The 23,925-nt window shown below is 59.8% G+C and overlaps 2 protein-coding genes across 2 annotated transcripts in view; one reads left to right on the top strand and one right to left on the bottom strand.

The window, feature by feature from the left end:
* Positions 1-484, top strand: part of ZNF296 (zinc finger protein 296) — a 3,212-nt gene extending 2,728 nt beyond the window's left edge. Inside the window, exon 4 of the mRNA XM_077747213.1 lies at positions 5-484. Within this exon, the coding sequence (XP_077603339.1) occupies positions 5-383 (379 nt within the window). The 3' untranslated portion in view covers positions 384-484. The remainder of the gene's footprint in view (positions 1-4) is intronic.
* Positions 485-1,012: 528 nt separating this feature from the next.
* CLASRP (CLK4 associating serine/arginine rich protein) lies at positions 1,013-23,806 on the bottom strand. Its single transcript, XM_077747214.1, has 19 exons — positions 23,360-23,806; positions 15,620-15,717; positions 14,974-15,075; positions 14,666-14,745; positions 12,104-12,188; positions 10,825-10,973; positions 9,901-9,997; positions 8,883-8,961; positions 8,728-8,801; positions 7,408-7,449; positions 6,333-6,548; positions 5,926-6,216; positions 4,402-4,614; positions 4,044-4,083; positions 3,626-3,686; positions 3,388-3,442; positions 1,426-1,508; positions 1,308-1,332; positions 1,013-1,088 (listed from the first exon to the last, which is right to left on the bottom strand). The coding sequence occupies exons 1-19, from the start codon at positions 23,456-23,458 to the stop codon at positions 1,046-1,048; spliced, it is 1,932 nt and encodes a 643-aa protein (XP_077603340.1). The 5' UTR covers positions 23,459-23,806; the 3' UTR covers positions 1,013-1,045.
* Positions 23,807-23,925: the final 119 nt, after the last annotated feature.

Consider the following 23,925-nt stretch of genomic DNA (forward strand, 5'->3'; position numbering starts at 1 on the left):
GCGGGGCCAGCTGGGAGGCCACAGCCAAGGAACAGAGAACTGAACCTGCGAAGAATCAGATGTCCCCGAAGAAGATGCCGAAGCCGGCGGTCAAGAGCCGCGGGCCCGGCGGCAGCTGCGAGTTCTGCGGGAAGCACTTCACCAACAGCAGCAACCTGACGGTGCACCGGCGCTCGCACACGGGCGAGCGGCCCTACACGTGTGAGCTCTGCCCCTATGCCTGTGCCCAGAGCAGCAAGCTCAACCGCCACCGCCGCATGCACGGCCTGGGGCCCGGCAGCACCCGCTTCGAGTGTCCCCACTGCTGTGTGCCCTTCGGCCTGCGAGCCACCCTGGACAAACACCTGCGGCAGAAGCACCCCGAGGTGGCCGGGGACGCCTGAGGCGCGGGAGGGAACGCCCTTGCCGCGGCCCCTGGTACCACCGTTACTGCTCCCGCCGACCTTGTCCTTGCTCTGCTGCGAGTAAACCCTCCCGCCCGGAACACACGCGTCTGGACTCTGGCTTTCTTGGGGTGTCTGAGGTGGGGCGGGAGGCTTCCCTGCTTGGGGTGGACGGCTGGACAGACCGGTTTGCAGTGAGGGGGTGAGGGGAAAGGCCGGCCCCCAGCGCCCCGGGCACAGCAAGACTGGCACGGAAAGCCGCGCTCCCGGTTCCCGGTGTGGGCGAGGCCAGGGCAGGGGCCGAGGCGAGGGCGGGGAGAGGCCCGGACCTGTCACCAGAGGCCCCCGGGCAAAGTCCTGGCGTGTCCTCCACAGGCCCGGTCCCAGGCCCCTCCCCACGGGTCCCCACCGATCGTGCCCCTGCCCCCACGGGCCCGCAGCAAGAGCGCTCCCCCGAGGCACCCGGGCAGGGCAGGACTTGCCACGTGGGCTCCGGGTGTTGGCTCCTGTCCCTGGACCCAGCCGGCTTCCTCCCAGCCGTCCCTGGTAGCTGGACACTGACCACACAGATGACACCGAGGCCAGGTAAAGGGAATTAAATAGAGAATGATTTTATTTCATTAGAGATNCCCCCCCCAGCCCCCTGCCCCTCCCCACTCTGCCTAATGTCGGTAATGGGGACTTCGAGATCGCGACCTTGAGCGCCTGGAGAGAGAAAAGAGGGTCCTTGTGAGGCTGGGTGGAAGCAGCCACGCTGTGCACACACATGCGCCTGTGACGGCTGGGGCGCCGGTGACAAGAGTGAGCTGCGGAGGGAGGGATGCTATGGGCCCANGGTGGGGGGGGGGGGGAGTACAGGGAGGGGACGGAAGGATCAAGGCGGCGACCACGTGACGTTCTGGGGAGCGGGGCTGGCTCGCTTACCTTCGGGAAGAGCTGTATTCTCGACCTGGAAAGAAAAGAGAACACAGCAAATGCCCAGGGACAGGGGTCCAGGGTGGGCTCCAGGCCGAGGCGGTGGGGACACTCGGGGGACACTCACTGTAACGGGGGGAGGGCGAGCGGCTCTGCCGGCTGTACTGGCGTTCCCATTCTTCTCTCTCCTTCTCTCTGCGTTCCCGCTCCCTGCAGGGGAAAGGGAGGCAACCCAGGGAAAGGCCTGAGCAAGAACCCTGAACTTGAGGGCGGGCTGGGCTGCCTGCCCAGGGCAGGTGCTTCCAACATCCCAGTCCAAGGGCAGAGGGCAGAGCAAACGCAAGGGCAGGTACCGCCGCCGTCCGGGCGCGGGAAGCAGAGCGCTGGGCTCAGAGGGAAGAGGCGGGGCAGGGCCAGGCCTGGGAGGCCCGCGGGGCACACGAGCAGAAGGGCCAGGAGGTCTGGTCGTTTCCTGTGGGTTCAGGTGGTCTCAGGCCGGGACGCGCACGCTAGGTGCTTCGTTGGCCTTCGGCAGAGCGTCTGGGACACAGAACCCCGAGGGCTGTACTTCTACTTGCCTGGCCCTGAGGTCAGTGAACCCGCCCAAGCACGCAGGGAGGGACAACTGTTCCGTCCCCATTTAGCAGGAGAGCAGAACCGAGGCCCAGGCAGGAAAAAGGTCCACAGCCGGCAGACAGCAGAGGCGGGATCAGAACTCAGACCAGACTGGCCCCAGTGCCGAGTGCCCAGGCGCTCTGCTTCCCCGCCCGACGGGAGCAGGCGGCACCCCCAGAGACCCACCACACGATGGGTGTGCAGAAAGCAAGCCACAGTGGCAAACAGAACAAGCAGCCTTCTGACATGCTAGGCGCTGCGCTGGAAGCCCTATGGCCAGGTCCCCAGGAGCGGGGAGGACAGTCCCTGCTCAGAGGGGTGAAGCTGCTGGCCTGAGGACCCACATCAAGTACAAGTGGAACCAGAAAAATCAAGCAATCATTGATGTGGCCCTGCCACCGATGGGCCCTCCTCCGTGCCAACACAGCACGCAGATCTCCAGTTCGGCCCGCCGGCCCGGAGCGAGTGGGTCTACACTTTCTGAGCACTAATCCCTGAGCTACCCTGTCAGGTCGTCACCAAAATCTGTCCTGGCTGCAAAGTATAAAATGAGGTTTTAAATGGAAAAAAAAAATTAAAAAACAAAACAAAACATACACATTAAAAAAAAGGAGGGGACAGCTGGATGGCTGAATTAAGCATCTGACTTTGGCTCAGGTCATGATCTTGTGGTTTGTGGGTTCGAGCCCCGTGTGGGTCTCTGTGCTGACAGCTCAGAGCCCAGAGCTTGCTCCAGATTGTGTGTCTCCCTCTCTCTCTGCCCCTCCCCTGCTTGTGTTTACCCTCCCTCTCTCTCGATAATAAATAAATACATAAATGGAAAAGCACTCGGAGCGAGGCTCGAGAGGGCCGGTGACTGCCCCTGGGGCCACACAGTCACAGAGGCAGAGCTGGGACCCGACTTCACGTCGGTCTGACCCAGGTCTGGGGCCTGTCCGCTTTGCAGTGAAGAGCTGGGAAACAGGAGAGGAGGAACCCACCACGGGGCTGGCTTTTACTAAGCGCCACTTGCACGCTCTGGGGGCTGAGCGCACAGTGGGGACCCGGCGCCGAACCCGTCCTCTCCTCCCCCCGAGGGACGTCAACACGAAGCAAGGAAACAAAACGGTGCGCGCCGGGTGGGGGTTGGTGCTCTGAAGGAAACATGGCAGGCTTGGAGGATGGAGGGAACATTCTGGGGCGCTACCGTGGACAGGACGGTCAGGGAGGTGCCCCCGAGTGAAGCCGGGGAGAGGAGGGCAGAGGCCCCACGCTGGGGGGCCCGCAGGGCCGGGGGAGGTGCGGCAGGCGCAGCACACAAGCTGAGCCGCGGAGGACACCGAGGGCCAGCGGGCACTGTGTCTTCCACCTCGTGTCTTCCACCTCGAGGGCGGTGCGGACCACAGGGCTCTAACTGGGGGCCGGGGGCGGGGGGCGCCACGCAGCGCACAAGCGGGCAGCTGTGACGGAGGCGTGGGGAGCGCGATGGTCTTACTTCATGCGGATCTTGCGGGCCATGGCTCGGAGNTGGAGAAGGAGGGACACGAGCGCTGAGGAGCGCCCTCAGGAGCCCCTCCTTCCCGAAGCCAAAGCTGGGCCCAGAGAGGCAACGACCAGACAGCCGAGGCCCCGCAGCGTGGTGGCAGGACACATGCCGCCGCCGCCGCCCGTGCAGGGAAGGGCAGGGCCCCCCGCCCCCGCCCACAGGCCGGAAGGAGGGCTGGGGGACGTACACTGCCTGTTCAGTGCTTTCTGCATCCTCAGCTTCAGCTTCTCCTGCGGCGTCAGCTTGGGCTGGGGAAGGGGGAGAAGAGGCGGGAGAGGGGGTGGGTGCCCAGAGCTCCCACCACCNTGAGCTCCCACCACCCACCTCATCCAAGAGCCTGGGACTTGTGGGGGCACGTGGGGAGGAGGGACAGGACGCAGGTGCCCGCCACGAGGGTCTGGGAGGCCGGGGACAGCTGGAGCCCCGCAGAACAGCGAGGAGGGGAGGGGGACGCAGATCTCACGGGGCGGAGCGCTCCCAGCCCGCTTCAACCCCAGGGCTGGGTCTCCCGGCCCCCCCGGGCCCCCCTGCAGGCCCACCGGGCCCAGCTCTCGGGCACTGCTGCTGGCGGGAGTTAGACGGGCGAGTTCCAAATTCTTACTGACTTTGGCAGCTCCTGTCTCTTTACCAGCGGCAGGCTCGGTCCTGGGAGGAGGAAAGGGCGGCTGCCACCTCTGGCCCCAAGCAACCTCGGTCCTGCCTGAGGGCGGTGGGCCTCGGACACCCCCAAGGAGGGACTGTGCCCCTCGGATCTCTCAAGACAAGGCTGTGCCCCCTGAACACTCAGCCACGGTAGGGCCGCGGCTCCTCAGAATCTCCCCGATCTACCTTCCCAAGTCGGGGCCGTGTCCCCTCTGACCTCCCAAGGCAGGACTGAGCTCACTTCAGACGCACAAGGGTGGAGCTCAGCCACCTCAGCCGAGGCTGACAAGGGCCTCCTGCCAGCCACCTGCCCCTGCTTACTTTTTCAGCTTCTCGCCCACAGCAGGGGACGCCGCCGGCCTGGTCGGCTTCTCCCTGGGGGGCGATGGCGAGTGGCTCTGGCTGCGGCTGCGGCTACGGCTCGGGCTACGGCTGCGGCTTGGGCTGGGGCTGCGGCTCCGAGNAGGTCCAACGGGATGAGCCGCTTCGCCCAGGCCGCCTTCTCCTCGGCTGCCCCCTGGCCTTGCCCGCCGTCTACATAGAGACCACCCTCCAGACACGGCCACCCAGAAACGGCGCTTCACCTGTCACTCGTGACACACCTTTTCGCCCGCTTCCTGGGAGGTGACCTCTGGGGCAAGGCTGGCCAGCTCCCCCCTTTACTCACTGTGCCCAGCTCTGGGCACCCAGGGGCTGTGACCTCATCTACATCCGCAGCACCCCCCTACCCGCTTGCCCACTCCCCCCACCAGTCCATAGCAGAGATCCCACAAGACCCAAGCCGGGGATGCGCAGCCCCATCCTTCCTCTGCTCAGGCCCCTGGGGGCTCCCCAGCGAGGGCTCCCCCTCAGGCTGGCCAGGCCCCCTCCCTCCACCCCGCCTCTCTCCCGTGGCAACCCTGGGTCAGGCTCCAAGGAACCACCTGGAAGCCACATCTACCTACACTCTGACGGTGTCAGGACTGTCCAAGTTTTCACGGAACTCACATGCGCCGGCAGTACTGAGAAAGCCACCTACCCTTTAAAAACCCCGACACCCGACTTCTCTTGAGAAACCCTGGGACAGAACAACGCTGGGCCCGCCGCTGCACAGCCAACAACCCGACTCGCCAGACGCCTGCGCCCCAGTCCGCCAGGGCCCACTTGGCCCCTTTATGTCGGACCCCAGAGAACGCAGAGACGCACGCCGCAGGACAGGTGACGGTGCTGACAGAAGGAGCACCCCCGCCAACGCCAGGCCCCGAACGGAGCAGTCCCCTGCGTTACCTGTCACACCGTCCCACCGACTTGGTGAGACTGACGCTCTCCTGATCGTACAGGTGAGAAATACGAAGCCCCTAAAGCTTACGAGCAGGGCCGGGATTTACGGTCAGAGGCCAAGCCACGCTGCCTTCACACAGGTGGCCCTGATCCCACCAGCCCAGGGCCCAAGAAGGACATCCCAGGCCCCAGGCGCTCCGCTTCCTGCCCCGTCTGCAGCGCCTCCCTACCCAGAGCAGCCCAGCCCCGATGGCCGGCCAGACCCCACTGCAAATCATAGGACGCCCTGGAATGCCCACGTGCTGCTCCACGTGCAATCCCCCCACCCCCAAACGGCCTGGGAACTCCCCGGGGGAGGAGCAGCTCAGTCTCCTGTCCCCATTGGATCCCTGAGAATGTGGCTATGCTCTATCCCACGTCACCGCACACAGAGAACATACGGCACACGCGCACACGCCTCCCCCTGCAAACCAAGTGCTTCCTCATGAAAAGGCAGTGGCCTGGTCCCCTAGAGTCTGGTCTCCCTGACATCGGGCCGCGCTCACCCCCAGGTCTCCCCCCCCACACACACACAGCCCCACGCACCTGCTTCTGCGCCGGGGCCCGTAAGCACCGCGCCGGCCGGGTGAGCGGGAGTACCGGTGTCCGTCTCGGGAGCCCCCGCCTGAGTGCCGCCGGCCACGGCTACGGGACCGAGAGTAGCGCCGGGAGCGGGAGCGGGAGCGGGACCAGGAGCGGGAGCGGGAGCGGGCGGGGCAGCCAGAACGGTAGTAGCCCCCGCCACGGCGGGAGCGGGAGCTGGAGCGGGAGCTGGAGCGGGAGCTGGAGGTCCTCGAGGCAGAAGAAGAGGAGGAGGAGGAGGAGGAGGAGCGGCGGCTGCAGGCGGGGCACGGAGGGCCGGTCAGCGTGGGCCTGGGCCGTGGCCCCCCACTGCCCTGGGTCCCCCCCATGGTGGCCGGGGGCGTAGGACGGGCAGCGTGAGCGTTACCGACCGGGCGCTGGCATTACGTCCCGGTGCGGGGCCGCCGGGCTGGGGGGGCGCGGGGGGCTTCCCTGTGGTGGCCCCCGCCGCCGCGGCCGCAGCTGCTGCCGCGGCCGCCTCCTCATCGCTGCCCCCAAAACTGGTGATGAACGTGATCTTCTCCTCGCGGCCGGGGGTCGGGGAGCGGGAGCGGGAGCGGGACTCGGAGCTGGATTCTGAGGGCGACCTACAGGGCAGGGAGGAGGGGGCTTGAGTGCCAGGCTGCCCAGGAGCCCCCTGGCTAAACAAACACTGCACAGGACCACACAGGAGGCCGGGGCGGCGCGGATCAGCGCGGGATACCCAGCACCAAGGCACAGGGCCGAGGGCAAGAGGGCACCCAGCTCCGCGAGGCCCGGACTCCCAGCCACGCATCCTCCTCAGCACGAGCAAGAAAGCGAGGGATGGAAAAACGACTGATCTTATGGAACCAGTAAAAGGGATGAGCAGATTAGAAAGGTCTCGTCAACGCAGCTTTCAGACAAGTTCTAACACGTTCAGTGTGGTTCGCTGCCACTGTTACAGGGACGACTACCCACGGCCCGGAGAGCTCCCCCGTACGGAGCGCTTGCCCGTGGCTGACCTTGTTCCTGCCTCGAAAGGCATCTGCCTCACCTTACCCGTTCTTCCGTGAGCCCAGAGAGCCGGGTCCCTGCCTGTGTACCCCAAGAAGCGCATGGGGGTCAGACTGATGTCCGTCCACCCTCAAGGGCCCGCCCCAAGCACTCCCACGCCCTGGAGACACACATGGGCAAGGCCGGGCCCTTCTGCACACTACTTCTCACTGCTATTTCTGGGAGTTTAGATCAAAGAAACTTTTAATTTCTATGTTGGGCCTTTCTATGACGCCTGGTCATTTCTAACAACCACATCGCGTTTAAATCAGAAAATTAAAGAGACTTCACATTTAAAAGAAAAAAACTGGGAAAGCAGAGTAACCTACTCTGGAAAACAGAAAATGATTCAGACCCACAGGTGACACCAGGTGCAGGGCAGCCTTCAGGGCACCCCCCAGCCCTGCCCCTCCTTGGGCCCTGGAAACTCACCGCTTATAGGGGTCGTAGGTGGGGCTGTCTCGGCGGGCATAGCTGTGGAAAGAACGGGGTGGGACAAGCAGGACTGAGCATGTGAGTGGGTACGGAATCGCGCCTACTCCCAACCGAGGCGCTCGAGGCCAGGTACTGGGCCCCGTGAGGAGGGGGCTGCGACCAGGTTCCAAGCCCTATCTTGATCCCTCTGCCCACCTCACCTCAGATCTGTCCAAAGCCTGAACCTCGGCCGCACACCACAAACAATGTCCCAGGCCCCTCCTGACCCTGGGCAACAAGGACTTCAGCAGCCTCGGTCCTGCTTGGGCTACAGACCCCAGACTGAAGTGTCCCTCCTGCCACTCCAAGTCCTTGGTTCTGCTCACTGGGTCCTGGCTCATTAATGACGACAGTAAAACTCAAAGAGCTCCCTCGACTGCTCTTCACGACAACTCTGACACGGGTACTCTGATCATTCACACGTCACAGCAGAAGAAACTGAGGCCCAGAGAGAGTGAGTCACTTACTCAGCGTCACACAGCTCCTAAAGAGCTAGGATTCACAGCCAGGCCCTGTGGCACTGGGCGCACAGGCCCTGCACTGCCCCGCACTTCTAGGGGAGAATGCCGACAGCAAGAACCCGTGCAGCTTAGTCAGGAGGCCTTTCCTGACTCCACACCAGCCCTGAGCCCACACAGGCTGCCTAACCCTCACAGCCCCTCTCTAGTACCCTCTCTGACCACAGGACACAGTGCAAAAAGTGGCGTGGGTTTGTCCACGGCCTCCAGGGTTACAAGGCCACAGCAGGCTCGTCCCAAGGCCGCTTGACCTAGGCGGGCTCTCTGCACTCCCCCCCACAGACCACCTCATCCAAACCTGCCCCAGGCCTCAAAGTGGGCACTGGCTCGCCCCCAATCCTGGGAAGTGACGGTTCTCTTTTCCAAAGGAGGAAACCGAAGGTCGGGAGAAGTCACCTGCCCCAAAGCTGACAAAGACACAGCCCAGGAGAACCAGGGACAGAACTTCAGGGACAGGCCTGCCCCCCCCACTCTGCCCGCAGCGCATCAGCTACTCCACCCCACCTCCCCACAGGTGCCTGGGACGCCTGGCAAGATTCCCAAGCCCAGCAGGGTACGGGGTGGGGCCGGCAGGGCACGGTGTCCACAGGCCCTCAGCCGCTCCTACCCGAAGTCTTCCCCGTCTACTGCCGTGCTGGGAGGACTCTGTCCGCAAAAGCAAGCGTGTCCCCGAAGAGTCTCCGTGAGCCCCAGCCCCTCCCCCAGAACGCTGAGAGAGTGAGGCGGGCGGGGCAGGGGCACAGGGGAGAACCCAACCTACCTGGGGGGGCTGATCTTGCGGCCCCTCAGTCGCTTCTCCCGGAACTCCCTCCGCTGGCGCCGGGAGCGACGGCCCTGGAGTAGGGTGGGCACCGGGCCGGTGAGGGTTGTGCCCCCCTGGCGCTCACCCCGGCCCCCACCTGGCCCGGCCCTCACCGAGTACATGGCCTTCTCTTCCTCAAGGGCCTTGGCATGTTTGATCGCCTCCGCCTCCTCCTTGTCTTTCCGGAGCATCCTGCAGAGGGAGAGGAGGGTGACAATGGAGGAGCGGGCGGGCCACAAGCAGGGTCATCGCAGGAGGCGAGGGATCCCATGCCATCCTGGGATCTCTCACTCGTTCAGCACTATTATTGAGCTCCTACTACACGCAAATGGTATTTTATATATTGTGGATTCAGCACTGAAAACAAACAAGCAAAAATCCTCGCCCTCATGGGCTTACATTCTGGGGGCAAGACAATGACCAAGGTAGCAGGTCAGATGGTGACAACCTTGACTGTAGAAGGGGGAGGAAGTGCCAGGGAACTGGCAGAAGTTGCTACAGCTTTCAACAGGGAGGTCAGGGAAGCCACAGAGAGAAAGGCTGAGCTAAGCAGCAGCCCTGGGGAGGAAGCAACTCAGAGGCCAGCAGAGCCAACAGCACAGAGGCTGGGCAGGGACAGGGTGTGTGTGGGAAGAAGGGCAGAGGACCAGGCAGGTAGGACTGTGTGGCTGTGGTGAAGACTCCAGCTGCCCAAGTGCCAAGGTGGTCATGGAGGGCTCTGGGCAGAGGCTGCTGTGTTCAGACAGGGGGATTTGGACTCAGACTCGCTGGGACAGTTCTATGTGACTTGTAAGGGGTTGGGGTGGGCCTCAGGGAAGAGGCTCCATCGGCAAGTGTGAGTGACGCTGTGAGTGAAGCCGCTCCACCAGAGGGCGCTGTCCACCAGGCCCAGGATCCCCAGGAGCTTTTAGGGGTCAGACGGCCAGTCACACGGAGTTGGGGGCAGCCTGTTTCTGCACAGGCGAGGCCCAGTCGTGAGCATCCATCACATCAGCTCAGGAGCCCGTGTGTGTGAAGCCCTGGCATGAGGCCAGGCACACCAGTGCTCAGGAATAAAGTGGCCGTTGGTAGCAGGGCTAATGACAAATGCCAGGTCCAGAGCAGGAAGGGGAACCAGCCAGCAGGCCTCACCTGACAAAGTCGCCGTCGGCCATGCCATAGGTTGTGGCCTGTTTGTTGAGATCTGCCACCTGCTCCTGGTTCAGTTCGTCCACGTCCACCTCCACATCTGCACCAAGAGAAAGGCTGTCAGGAACCAAAGCCGAGCGAGAGGACCGGGGAGAAGGGGCGGCGCCCCAGGAGATGGGCCGTGAGGGGACGCCCACCAGACTGCAGGCCTCTGTAGGGAGGGAACGCGGCGTCCCCAAGCCGGCCCAGGGCTTGGCCAGAGGCGAGCGCAACGAAGGGCAAGGGGCAGGGGAGAGGCGGCGCGAAGGATGAAGGTCCGAATGAAGAGTACCGGGACAGATGAGAAAGGCAGGTGGAGGCAGCAATGTACGATGCATGAAGGGGGGTGGGTGAAGATCTAGGTGGGCGGGGGTCATGGGTATTCAGGAACTGGACGCACTGTGAATAAGTGGAAGGTAGGATGGACCCCTTACGTGTGTGTGATAAGCAGCAGTTGGCTGGGGAGGGGAGACGGGTAGATGGCTGGAGCCATGGATATTTGGGAAGGGGATGAACGGCAGTGCTGGGGGGGGAGGGGCAGCAGTAAGAGATGGCTCTGAAACTAAATGAACACTTGTTTCCCAGAGGAAAGAGAAAAAAGAGGGAGACAGGCTAACCAAGTAAAAGAGAAGAGAGACAGAGCCTAGGTGGGGACAGTATCGTTAAGAGCAGGGTCCTAGAAATGAAAGGAGAGACGTACAGAGGAGGAGGCTGGCACAGAGGAGCACATGACAGAGACAGGGAGGACGGCGGGGTCTGGAGCGCCCCAGAGTGGGGGCGGGAGAGACGGGGCTCGTGAGTGCGGGGCGCCCCACAGAGGGTGAGGAACGAGACACGAAGACGATGCCCAGGGACTGTGGGGTGGGGGAGGCAGAGAGGGGACCCCACCGATGTCGGGGATGACCTCATCTTCGTCCGAGTTGCTCTCCTCCTCAGCTGGTGACTCTTCCTCCTCTGGCTTCTCCACCACCTTCTCCACCTCGGCCACGGTGCTGTCCTCGTAGGTGTAACCAATGGAGGCCTTCTTCTCCGCCAGTCTGGGGTGGGGGCGGGGGGCCATGAGCCCAGAGAGCCAAGGGCAGGACACGGCCCAGAGGCTAGCCTCTAGGGCACACTGACTCCCCGTACCCGGCCTCCCGAGGGCACCCTCGCCGCCAGGCCCTCACACATGATCTCCCTCAGCCTAGAACCCTCCACGCCTGCCGCCCAACAACCCTCCCTCTTCCCCCAGACTCCACTTCCAATGCTCCAGGAAGCACCGCCCTGAGCTCCTCGGCCCCACTCACATGGGGTCATTCCTGTCGGGGGACAGATCTGTCTCACCCCCTCCCCCGGCGGTCTGAGCCCGAAAGGCAGGACCCAGTTATTCTGGTTAACAACGGGGCGCAGCTCTGCCAGAGCGGCAGAGGGGCCTCATGCATGTCTGTCGCTGAAGGAACGTAGTAACACTCCCTGCCGCCCTCCTAGGGCCAGCCTTCTCCTGAGAGTGGGCTCCTGGGTAAAGATCAGTCATCAAGAAGCTTCCACCGCATCTGCAGCAACTCCAGAGGGAGGAGAGCAGCAAGCGCTTAGAACCACCAAGGGGAAGCTTCAGCAGCACGAGGGGAGGAGTCATCACAAGGCTACCCAGGCAGAGAGAACGAAGAGAGCAGCGGCGCTGCCAGCTGAGGACGTCCCTGAGCCAGCAGCGGCTCCAGGTAAGGCCCTGTCTCCCTCCCGGTTGTTCCTGTCAAGGGACAGGCTTGAGAAGGCTGTGTCCAGATGACACTGGCCGCTGCGGAGCACACGCTCACTGCAGGGGAGGCGCGGGACGGGCCAGCTACAAGCGCCGTTGCCCATGAACAGAGGGGACCCCTGCTAGCCCGTCACACAGGGGAGCACACCAAAGCCCAGAGAGAGAGTCCTCACAGGCAGGACTCAAACCCGGGCCGGGTCAACAATGGATCCTCCCACCGCGCCACAGGCCGGAAACACAAGGCAGAGGTTTCTCGGCAAATCCTTTCCGCCGGCCACCGCTTCCTCCTCTAAACGCTTCCTAAGTGCACGCCCACCAGTGCCAAGCACTGGACTGGCCCTGACTCTGGGGACACCAATGTGGACGGGCTGGATGAGGCCGTGCCCTGGGGGGGCCCCCAGCCGCCCTGCCTCCCCCGGCACCGCAGCTCACTTCTTCTTCTCGTCCTCGCTGGGTCTCTGGAGGCCGCCGTACAACTCGTCAATGTAGATCTGGTACAGGCACTGCTCCTCGGAGACTGTGGCAAGACGGTATGCGGGGTCAATGGGGATTCGGGAAGCGGGGGCACGCGCATGTGCAGGGGCGCAGGGGGTACAACCCAAGCATGGCCAGGGGCGGTCACCGACTTGCGGGTAATCACAGACCATGTGACAAGGACACAACTTCAGGTATGACACAACTCGCCACAGTAACGGGACCTGACTGCTCTCTGCCTTGGTTCCTGTGTCGCAGGGCAGGGACAGGGCGCCTGGTACCCGGGCCCGTGACCAATGGCCGGGAGGGAGGCCTCGGGCTGGGTCCCCCAGCACCACACTCCACAGCTACTCTGCCACATGCCTCGCCGTGGCTCCAGTTTAAATTATGTGTTTAGAGCCATCTGGGCTCTTGTTCAGCCACAACACCTGACCGGGGAGCTCGGCACTGTATCAGAGGCTTCCCTGCTCTTCCCTGCAATGAAACACATGCTTCCAACTGGGCGCGGGACCCCGGGCAAGCCCCCTTCCCTCCGTGGGCATCAGCATTACTGCCCCAAACCTCAGGCGGACAGGTGGGGCGAGCCTGGAAGTGGCGCAGCACCTCTCTTGCTCCAGCGGCCACCCCGGTCCCCGCCTAGGGCCCTGCTGGCCTATCTCATGCTGTGCCTTGCTCTCCCTGCTCCTGCCACACAGGCCTCGGCCCTGTCTCCACAGGGTGCCACCCCCCTCCCCCGCAAGACTCCTGTGCGGCCTCCCTCTCCTGGCCAGAGAGCGCCCCTCCGCCCCTCCCCGACCCCAGCCTCGACCGGGCACCTTGAGGAACAGCCCACCATCTGTTAGAACGCCCCCTTAGTTTGCAATCACCGTCCACTCTGGTGACTACGGGGCTGCTGCCCTGTCTCTGAGGAGACCCCCGGCCCCAGAGGAGGGGGTGACACATGTAGTCACACCTCAGGTGCTAAGGAATTGTGGCAATGAATGAGTGTGGAGTCAGAACGAAAGGAAACTCTGGCTCCATCACCAACAACCCCCGTGATCTCAGGTGAGAGCAAAAAGGAATGATAAATCTCCCTGATCTAACACCTCGCCGGCTGCTAGAATTTTGGCAATTCTTGATTTCAGAGATGCTGAAATGTCTACCTTAGAAACAAACAAACAGTCTACGGCCATACCACCCTGAACGCGCCTGATCTCGTCTGATCTCGGAAGCTAAGCAGGGTCGGGCCTGGTTAGTACTTGGATGGGAGAAGCAAAAAAATCAGGGCAGAGCAAACCCACAGCGGGGGCTGGCTGTGCCAGCCTCGGTGCTGGGTCTTCACAGCCACCCTGGGGGACAGAAGCCATCATCACCACCCTTCTCTGGGGGGATACCAAGACCCTCCAGACTGAGGAACCTGCGTGTGGGCCTGTCTTCTCTTTAACTCAACAGGGAAGCCCTGAAAGGAGAAGTCTCAAAATCCTTCTCGGGGAGGAGCTAAAGCTTGGAGCTGGTCATCAGGAGACCACAGTGGTTAAGGGCAGAGTGAGAATCCCAGCTCCTTAGACACACTGTTCCCACCAACTCCTGAGACTCGACATACTCATCTATAAAATGGGTACCACCCATAGGTGACTGTGCAAATGTAATCCGGAATAATGAGATAATCCAGACAAACAGCTCAGGGTCCGAATCTCCCTGGGCAAGGCCAGCATGGGGAGAACTCNAAAAAATCAGGGCAGAGCAAACCCACAGCGGGGGCTGGCTGTGCCAGCCTCGGTGCTGGGTCTTCACAGCCACCCTGGGGGACAGAAGCCATCATCACCACCCTTCTCTGGGGGGATACCAAGACCCTCCAGACTGAGGAACCTGCGTGTGGGCCTGTCTTCTCTTTAACTCAACAGGGAAGCCCTGAAAGGAGAAGTCTCAAAATCCTTCTCGGGGAGGAGCTAAAGCTTGGAGCTGGTCATCAGGAGACCACAGTGGTTAAGGGCAGAGTGAGAATCCCAGCTCCTTAGACACACTGTTCCCACCAACTCCTGAGACTCGACATACTCATCTATAAAATGGGTACCACCCATAGGTGACTGCAAATGTAATCAGGAATAATGAGATAATCCAGACAAACAGCTCAGGGTCCGAATCTCCCTGGGCAAGGCCAGCATGGGGAGAACTCTGAGCCTCCACTTTCTCATCTGTGAAGCAGCAGTGGTGACGGCTCAGAGAACGATACAGGACGTGTACAAGTACATAACGCTGGGTGGGCTGTTGAACTCTGTCTAATATTCCTAAACAACTCCTAAAAGAAATTTCCTCTTTAAAAGTGACATTCTGACTCAACGTGAAAAAACAGAAACAATGTGTTCTTGGTATTTTCTCTAATTTTTCAGGAAAGAAGACCACAGAGGCAGAGGGTGTGGGATGTGGAAGTGACCTCGACAGGGCCATCTCACTCAGCTCAGGAGAAACTCCTGGGGTAAAACTGACCCTCCTGTCTGCACCCCTGGACTCCCAGCCCACCCCTGGGCCCCGATCACTCACTGCCAGCAAAGTCATTCTGCACCAGGCCTCGGTAGCGCTCGTAGTTACATTTCCGCTCATCTGACTCCTGTTCTGGGGAGCTTTGGAGGAGGTCAAGATCTTGAGATGAGAGGGGGAGGGCAAGGCCCCCCCCCCCCCCGCAAGCCAGCAGGAGTTGGTGAGGAGAAGCCTGGCTCGGCTAGGGGCTGGGAGGCTCCCCACCAGCACACCTTCCCCTTCCCAGGAAGGTGAAGGGCAGGCAAGTGTTTGGGGAGAAAGAGAAGCGCGGGGTAGACTGCTTGTTGGGAAACCTCAGGGAAGCTGCTTACATGGTGGTGAGCAGCGGGGGGGTGTAGTCGGGGATGTAGTCCAGGTGGGCGCGCACATCGAAGCGGTCAATCATGTTGTTGGTGTCCCCCTGCCAGGGCATCCTGAAAATGGGGAGCAAGGAGTTTAGGGTCCCGGGTGCCCATGCCCATTCCCGGTCACCTCAAACTTGGGAGCCTGACCCTCAGCGCCTGTGATCTTCCAGGCCATGGACCCCATCGTCACCCCCCCTTCTCAATCCCTCATGTCACTGAGGAGGATTCACCCCCACTGAATCCGCATTCAGGCTCCAGGCCGGAGTAGGGCCTGAATAGGGCCCCATGGAAAGAGAGAAACTTGAGCTGGGTCCCAGGGGCCACTTTCTAAGCCACGGTCACCTTGAAACGTCCCCCCTGGAAACCTACTCCCATTTCGTGTGGGCCTGTGGCCCTGGCCTCACCCAGTCCCCTCTAAGTACCCCAGCCACTTCTGCACCCCAGCGCCTCCCGCCCAACCCCTGCCGGCTCTCCTCAGCCAGGGACAGTCACCTTCTCGTGCAGGGCAAGCGTTCCCTGCCTGAGTCCCCAAAGGCCTATCCATACCCTGAGTCTCTTCTGACCTCTGACCCTCAGACACAGATACTGCCCTGCCCTTCAAACTCAGTCTCACATGTTAACAGGGCTCTCGGCGGCCAGGGCGACTGCAGAATCCAGGTGCACCTTGCAAGCTCGGCCGTGCACCTGCAGGAACTGGGCTGGGTCCTTCTTCTGCAGAGGGAAACAGGGTGGAGGTCACCACCCCACTGCGCTCCAAACCCCGCCAGTCCCCTGCCACCAAGCTTAGCAGCAGGCTCACTTCTGATGTCAAGTGGGCCGTACCTCAGAGGTGAACTAACCCGCGTGCGGGGGCGGGGGGGCAGGACTAACAGGAGCACCTAACCTCCAGGGACAGGGGATCTTACGATGGGGGAGAAAGGCTCTGAGCTCTGGCCCAACATTCTGTACAGCTAGTACCAAGACCTCCTGCCCCTAAAATATGATCTCCCAACCATCCATGTCCCCCCAGCCCTGGGCCACTCATTCAGAGCCAGATGTGAGCACCGTGGCCTGGACCAGTCTGAGACACACCAGAACCACATGAGCTCAAGGAAAGATCGGTGTCACTACTCATCAACGAACTCAATCAGAACCACGAGACACCACTTCGCGCTCATTAGGACTGCTAAAATGGAAAGGACAGACATTAACAATATTGACAAAAATATGAAAAATTAAGTTCCTCAAAAATTAAAAAACTGCCCTAAGACCCAGCAATCCCACTCTCAAGGATGCAGCTGTAAGAACTGAAAACATACTTGAATGTTTATACGTACATATTCAAGCAGTGTGATTCACAACAGCCAAAAGACGGAAACAATCAAATAACCATCAACAGACGATCGATAAAGAAAATGGGGCCTATTTGGACAATGGAAAATTGCCAATAGACATGAAGAACTGACACGTGCTACAACATGGATGAACCTTGAAAAGACGGCGCTAAGTGAAAGAAGCCAGTCACAAAAGGCCATGTGCTGTAGGATTCCATGTACGTAAAATGTCCAGAAGAGGTGGCTCCACAGAGACAGAAAGCAGATTAGTGGCTACCCGGGGCTGGGAAGCTGGGGGTACTGACTGCTAATGGGTATGGGATTCTTTTGGGGGTCATGAAAATTTTCTACAATTAGACTGTGGTGATGGATATACAAGCCTGTGAATATACGGGAAACCACTGAGCCGTGCGGTATGTGAATTATGGTCAATAAAGCTGTTAAAAAGGCACCAACACAGAGGAGAACGTCCCCTGAGTCTATGTCCCTCAGGCTTGAGCCACCGTGTGGAGCCACGCCTACACGTCACCCTGAGGGTGTCAGGAAAAGAGAACACCTCGCCCCGGAGCTCCTACCACTGAGCTTCCCACGGGTCCTGGCTGGGCTCCCGCCGCGTGCCACACCACAGGACCCACGAGAGCCACGAGAAAGCTGCTGGTACCCACTGAATGCCGGCCACGCTCCCAGCGATGCCTCCCCAGGGTCCAGCCAGCATGTCCNGAGAGAACACCTCGCCCCGGAGCTCCTACCACTGAGCTTCCCACGTGTCAGGTCCTGGCTGGGCTCCCGCCGCGTGCCACACCACAGGACCCACGAGAGCCACGAGAAAGCTGCTGGTACCCACTGAATGCCGGCCACGCTCCCAGCGATGCCTCCCCAGGGTCCAGCCAGCATGTCCTCTCGCCCAGGCCACCTAGCGGCGGCCTCTCGGGCTCCCTGCCACCCGCCCCCGCCCTCTGCAGCCCATTTCCAGTGCAGGGCCTGGGGCTCTGCTAACACCTCTCAGGCCCCGGCCCTCTCTGACCTCTCTGCCCAGGGCCTGCTCCAGGGCCTGCTGGCCTCCACGCCACCCCTTGAGCGCTCCACCCATGCTCTGCTCCGGACCTCTGTGCTCGCTCTTCCCTCCGCCTGCAGAGGCCCTCGCGTGTGGCTTCCCCTCGCTTATCTCAGATCTCTTTCTAGAAGCCTTCCTCATCAACTCTAAGTAGTCCCTGCACAACCCCATTTACCCCTGCTCTCCTCAACTCCGTTTTATTATTTTAGAGAGAGCGCACACACATGGGAGAGGGGCCAAGGGAGAGAGAGAATCTTAAGCAGGCTCCACGCTCAGTGCAGGGCCCAACACAGGGTTGATCCCACAACCCTGGGATATGACCTGAGCTGAAATCAAGAGTCAGACACTCAACTGACAGCCACCCAGCCACCCCAACTCTACCTGTTTCCTTCACAACACCTGCTGCCACTTGGTTTTGCACCTTACACGCAATTATCACTTGACCCCCACTCTAGAGCGTAACTTCCAGGGTCAGAGATCTCTGCTTCGCTCAGGGTCATCTCCCCAGCTCCCGGAGCAGGGTCCGCCCCGCAGCAGGTGCTCGGAAGCACCGACAGAAGGGAAGAGAGAATGAGTCCTGACAGGTCAGGAGACAGCCCCTTCGGGAATAACCCAGCAGCAGCAAGTTCCCACAGCCCACACCCCCTCACTGCTCCCATCCCAGCCACCACCAAAACGAGCAGAGGAGGACACGCACCGATGACAGTGCCTAACGCTGGGCCACTGTCCATCCGGCTCTCGCCACGTGCCAGGCGGCTCCCGCTCAGCTGAGGTGGGGTTCGCCCAACACCATGGGCTCCAGCGGGGCTGGTGCTGCTGGAATCCAACCGCTCGTCCCGCACCTCACTTCCCTCTCCACGGCGCCCTCAGCCCTGTGACGGCCCCTGGCCGACACCCCCTCACCCCCGAGATGGCTCCTGGCCAAATGCCCGGGGCCCACAGCCGTCAAGGGACACAGTTTGCAACAGGGCTCGGAGTGGCACGGGGAAGCCACGGGCTGGCCAGCACCAAAGGAAGGAAAAAGCATCAGGCTGGGGGTAAAAATCTAAGTCCAGGACCTGACCCTGCTGGGAGAGTCTAGGAAAGTCAATAAACTGACCTGAGAGCCAGGCACTGAACCAAGCATTCTATGTATATTTGCTCAAACTTCCCAAACATAGGACAAAGGTTAGCAGTGCTCCAGATGGGTAAACTGAGGCTGAGGCCCACTGGCTTGAAATCATGCCAGTCACAAACAGAACCAGGGTTTGAACCCAAATGGGTCTGACCCTATATCCACTCTTTCTTCAAAGATAACTTTTTTTCTAGTAAAAGGCATATAATATAAAATACACCACCCATTTTCAGCATATGGCACAGTAGCAGTAAGTCATAGGCACTTTGCCGTGCAACGGATCTCTAGAATTTCCTCAGCTTGCAAAACTGAAACTCTATACCCACTGAATGACTCCTCTTTTCTCCTCCCCCCAAACCCTTAGGAACCACTTTTCTGTTTCTGATTTCTTTTTTCTTTTTTTTTAAGTTTATTTATTTTGAGAGTGGGGGAGGAGCAGAGAGAGCAAGAGAATCCCAAGAGAATTCCACACTGAGGGCATGGAGCCTGATGTAAGGCTTGATCCCATGACCCTGGGATCATGACCTGACCCGAACTCAAGAGTCGGAGGCTCAACAGAATGAGCTCCCAAGGTGCCCCTCTGTTTCCTGCTTCTAGGGCCTGACTACTTTCAAGTACCTCATATGCATGCAGTCTTACATCACTTTTTGTGACTGGCTCACCTCACCAGGCAGAGCGTCCTCATGGTTCCTCTGTGCTACAGCACGTGACAGGATACCTTTTTTTTCCTTTTTAAGGCTGAACAATACTCCACCCCGTGGACCCACCACACTTCCTTTATCCCTTCATCAGTAGACGCGCATTTAGGTCCCTTCCCCATCTGGCTGCTGTGAGTAATACTGCAAGGAACATGGGTGTACAGATACCTCTTCAAGACCCATTCTTTCAGGTTTTTATTTAGGTAATTTCTACACCCAATGTGAGGCTTGAACACACAACCCCAAATCAAGAGCCGCACGCTCTTTCGACCAAACCATCCAGGCGCCCCCAAAACCCACTCAACCGTTGGGTTGTTCTGTCCCCAGGATCAGATGGAGTCAGAGGAGTTCATGGGCCCTCACCCCACCTCACTGAACTGATCAGCAGGCCCCCACTATGTGCCAGGTGCCGTGCTAGGGCCCCAGCAATGACTGAGACAGCCCCAGCCCTGCCCCGCACAGTTCACAGTCCAGGGTCGGGTAGACCTGCCCCTCACAGTGAGGACCTGGACTAGGCAGCAGGGGGATGGGGGAGCCCGGGGAATGCCGGACTTGGCCTGGGCAGCGGCTGGCAGGAATGAGTAGGGGTGGGGTCCAGCCTGGGGCTTTCTGGAGGAGATGCCTGAACTGAGAACTATTTCCCATTTTCTTATTAACAGAAAACTCTGTTTCTTTATCCAAAGCACCGATTAAAGAAGAAAGCCGACAAGGACAGAGCAGTGACAAGGACAGAGCAGTGACAGAACCGAGGTCAGCTAGGGAGAAGAAGCAGGCACCGAGGACAAATCAGGAGCAGAGAAACCAGCCTGTGTGGACACACCCATTCGGCCGCCACAAACTACCAAGGCTTCTTGCCCCACAGCCTCCTCTCGGCCCAAGAATGAGATGAGAGACCCGTGTGAGCAGCCCCCTCCCCTCCTCAAAGCAGCCACCAGCCACCACCCACAGCTCGACAGCTCAGATCTGAACGCTGATCACGTTCACGGACGGGGACAGTGGCGGCTTGTACAGGCCCACACCACAAAGCACCCCACAGACACGGTCCTTGTTCTTGAACTTCCACCCTGTCACCCAGGGAGAGGCTGATGATCCCCCTGTCCACCATCCTGAAGGGGAAACAGAGCCCAGGGAGCTCCCCTGCTAATAACGAGAACAGGGGCCCGGAGGGCCGGCCCCCCTTCCTCTACACCATGACAATTCCAGCCGTCCCCGAGTGGACCAAGCACTCGGTAACCAGAGAGAGCACTTACTGAGCAAGCAAGTCACCCCAGGCACGCCCGTGCTGAGGTCTGCGTGCCCAGTCTCCACCAGCAGCCCCGGGAGGGACGTGCTCACCCCCCACCCTTTGTGGCAGACCGTTAACTGGCAGCCAACATCTACTCCCCCTTCTTTAATAGTACCAGGCTCCTAGTGCATCTGGCACAAGGCCACCCCAAACAAAACCTGTACCTCTAAGCCTGCCCTGCACCTGTACGTGACCATGGGACCACATTCTGGCCAGCGGGTAAGTGGAAGTGTTGTGTCCAACCATCTACAAACTTTCTTAAAAACTGGCACGAGCGCTTCTGCCTCTTTTCCCTCCCTCTTCTTCCCTGCTGGATGGAATGCAGACACAATGGCTAGTGCCTAAGCAGCCCTCTTAGACCTTGAACACTGGAAAGAGAATCTATGTGCAGCTGAACAACTAAATGGTCCTCGAGCAGTACTGCCTATTTCTGGGCTTTTAAGGGAAAGAGAAAGAAACTTCTATGTTATTTAAGTCACTAATGTTTTTGGATATATCATCTCAAATACAAAACAAGAGAGCTTAGGGAGACAGTTACTCGCCCAAGGTAATACACCATATAAGTGGAAGAGCTGGAATTTGAACCACGACCTCTAGGACTCAAACTCTAAGGACTTAGCCAATTTAACATTTTGCCTCCAGGCTGTGTCACCCTGGACAAGCTGCTTCACCTTTCAGCACCTGTATTTCTCCAGTGAAAGCCCAGGTGAGGTGCTAAGAGAGATCAAGGTTCAGAGTCTAGTTAGAATGCCAGCTCTGCCCTCTTGCTAAACGACTGTGGACCATGACTGTCTGAGCCTCAGGTCACTCATCTGTGAAACAGAGAGAGTAAGAACCACCTCGTAGACTACACGAGGATCTGATGAAGCGTAAAGGCACGTCAAGTGCTTAGTCCGGAGGTTACCACGTAAACGCTCACTAGCACTAGCCGCTTTCATCAGCATCACCTTAACACAGGATCAACACCAACCTCCCGGGCGGGGGGGCCTCAAGCGCCAGAAAGAAGGTACCAATTTAGTGGGCACTGGGTCTGGCACCCCATGAGCCGTTATAGCTCATGACAACTATTTACTCCTCAGCACTATGTCCTTGGCCCGCACTGGGGCCTCAATGATGACCAACCCAGACCCAGGCCCTGCGCTCAGTCATGTTTTAGTTCCTTCAACACCACCAGAGCCAGTGGCTCTTGCCTGGGGGACAGAAGGCAAGCGAGGAGCTCTCAGAGTCCCCTCCTACAATAAGAGCAGCTTCTGTTTCATTGGTTACTACAGGGATTCAAAGAAACCATGCATCTAAAGCTCTTCTCAGGGCCTGGTGTCGGAGAAGGAGCAAGTAAAATGGTAACTGCTTCTAGTAGTATTTTTATTCCTCTAATCTTTCAAACTATATTTGTTGGCCCCAAGTTTAGGCTGCAAAGGTGACCTGAATACAACCAGCACCCAATCTTACAGAGCTGGCTATGTGTGTGTTACAGGTGTGCACCAGGGGGCGCCTGGGTGGCTCAGTCAGTTAAGAGTCTGACTTCAGCTCAGGTCATGATCTCACGCTGCATGAGTTCGAGCCCCATGTGGGGCTCTGTGCTGACAGCTCGGAGCCTGGAGCCTGCTTCGGATTCTGTGCCTCCCTCTGTCTCTCTGCCCCTCCCCTGCTCATGCGGTCTCTCTCTCTCTCAAAAATAAACAAACATTAAATTTGAAAAAAGAAAATTAAATGCTTAAGGGGAAGAACGAGCTATAATGGCCTTTATGGGGACACGTGAGCATGGGGGGTGAGGGAAGGTTTCCTGGAGAAGTGAGCTCTGCCAGGTGAGCGGCAGACAGCCATGTGGAGGCAGAGCTCATGCAGAGGCCCCATGGCTATAGAGCTCTGAGAGGTTAACTGATACTCGTTATACATCTCCTGTGTTAGAGAAAAATCATCCTAGATAAAGAGGAGGCAGATGGCTTGAGCAAGAGAATGAGGCAGAAGGCAGGGTGACGTGAGTCAAAAGGGGCAAGGGGGGAGTAGGCGGCAAAAAGCCTGACCACGCAGTGGCTTGAAGGCTGTGTTGAGGAGCCTGGGCTTTCTCTCAAGAGCACTAGGGAGTCAGGGAGGAGTTCAGAGCAAGCGAAGAAGAGGGTCTGCCTTGTGCTTTAGAAAGACCTCTCCAGCCCCGCTGAAGAGGACGGAGTGGAGGGAGGCAGGAATGAAGGCCAGGAGACCAGGTAGGAGGCCACAGCTATGATGCAGTCGTCAACAGGAACATCTGTGTTATTATCACCTGACAAGAGAACCGAACCTGCTACACACATGCCACTTCAAGCTTGGCAGGGGGGTGGGGGGGTGGGGTCCTCAAAGGCAAGTAGGAGTTAAACAGACCAGGGGACATTACAGGCACACTGCCCTGTGGTGACAGAGACGGAAATAAGCCCAGCGGAGCAACTCAAGGATGAAGCTGAGAGGCTGGTAGAGGTCTGACCATAAGGCCCTTTCAGGTCACGGGATGGAGTGTGGTCTCTGCAAAGCAACTGAGGCATCAAACAGAAGAAGGTCGCCAGGTGGCCGGGGTGCACCTGATGAATGCCGGGGTGCAGAGCCAAACCTCAGAAGGGCCGAGAGCCCGAGGTCACTCAGGAGGCGGGCGGTCTTCTATCCGGGCTGCCCTGAGTGTTACAAAGACACCCCCCTCCCACTAACACCTGCTCTGGACTCGGAGGCCATACCAAACGGCGCAGCGCCAGGACCAAAAGAACGCGTCTGGTTTGTGCCAGCGATGGGGAAACGACTGCTGTCCTGAGCAAACGGGGCTCCCCTTTCTGCGGATTTCCAAGCCCTCCCGGACCTGCCAGGACACGGGGGGCCGCTCCCTCCAAGGGAGCTCCCGGCCCCGGAGCAAGGCCAGGTACTCACAATCTTTTCATAGTACTCCCGCCGCCGCTCCGCCCTCTTCTTGTAGTCAACCATCATGCCTCGAAGCTTCCGCTCATGCTTCCGAGCCTCGTGCCACATCGTGGTGAGGCCGAGCGGGGGGCCTCAACCTTGGGGGACGACAGGGGAGCGTCAGGCGCGCTGTGAAAACCATTCGGGAAGAACCAAAGGCCGCGCTACCGCCGCCGGAAGCGATCCTAAACCCCGGCTGCAGGGAGGGGGAGTGAGGCTGCAGGACGGCGCGCCAGATGCTTGAAGCACAACCCTGACAACCCAGAGCCAACACCCTGGGCGTTCTGGAACTCCCCGCCCCCCAGGTCGACTCTGGAGCGAGCATCCCTGGGAAAGGAGCGCCCTGAGTTCAGGGCGCTAGAATCAGGGATGAAAGGTTTTGGAATGTTGGGAGGGAGTCTTTGATGTAAGGTCTGCAGGCCGACCCTGACCAGCTGGGGCTCTAGCTCCCCGGAGGCAGAAGAGCGGAGACGGGGCTACCCGTGGGGGCGGGGCATGGCAGGAACGCGGGCGAAGGAAAGGAAGACTTCCCAGGA

The sequence above is a fragment of the Crocuta crocuta genome, unplaced genomic scaffold (genome assembly GCF_008692635.1).
Source record: "Crocuta crocuta isolate KB4526 unplaced genomic scaffold, BGI_CrCroc_1.0 scaffold334, whole genome shotgun sequence".
In the NCBI taxonomy this organism is placed as follows: domain Eukaryota; kingdom Metazoa; phylum Chordata; class Mammalia; order Carnivora; family Hyaenidae; genus Crocuta; species Crocuta crocuta.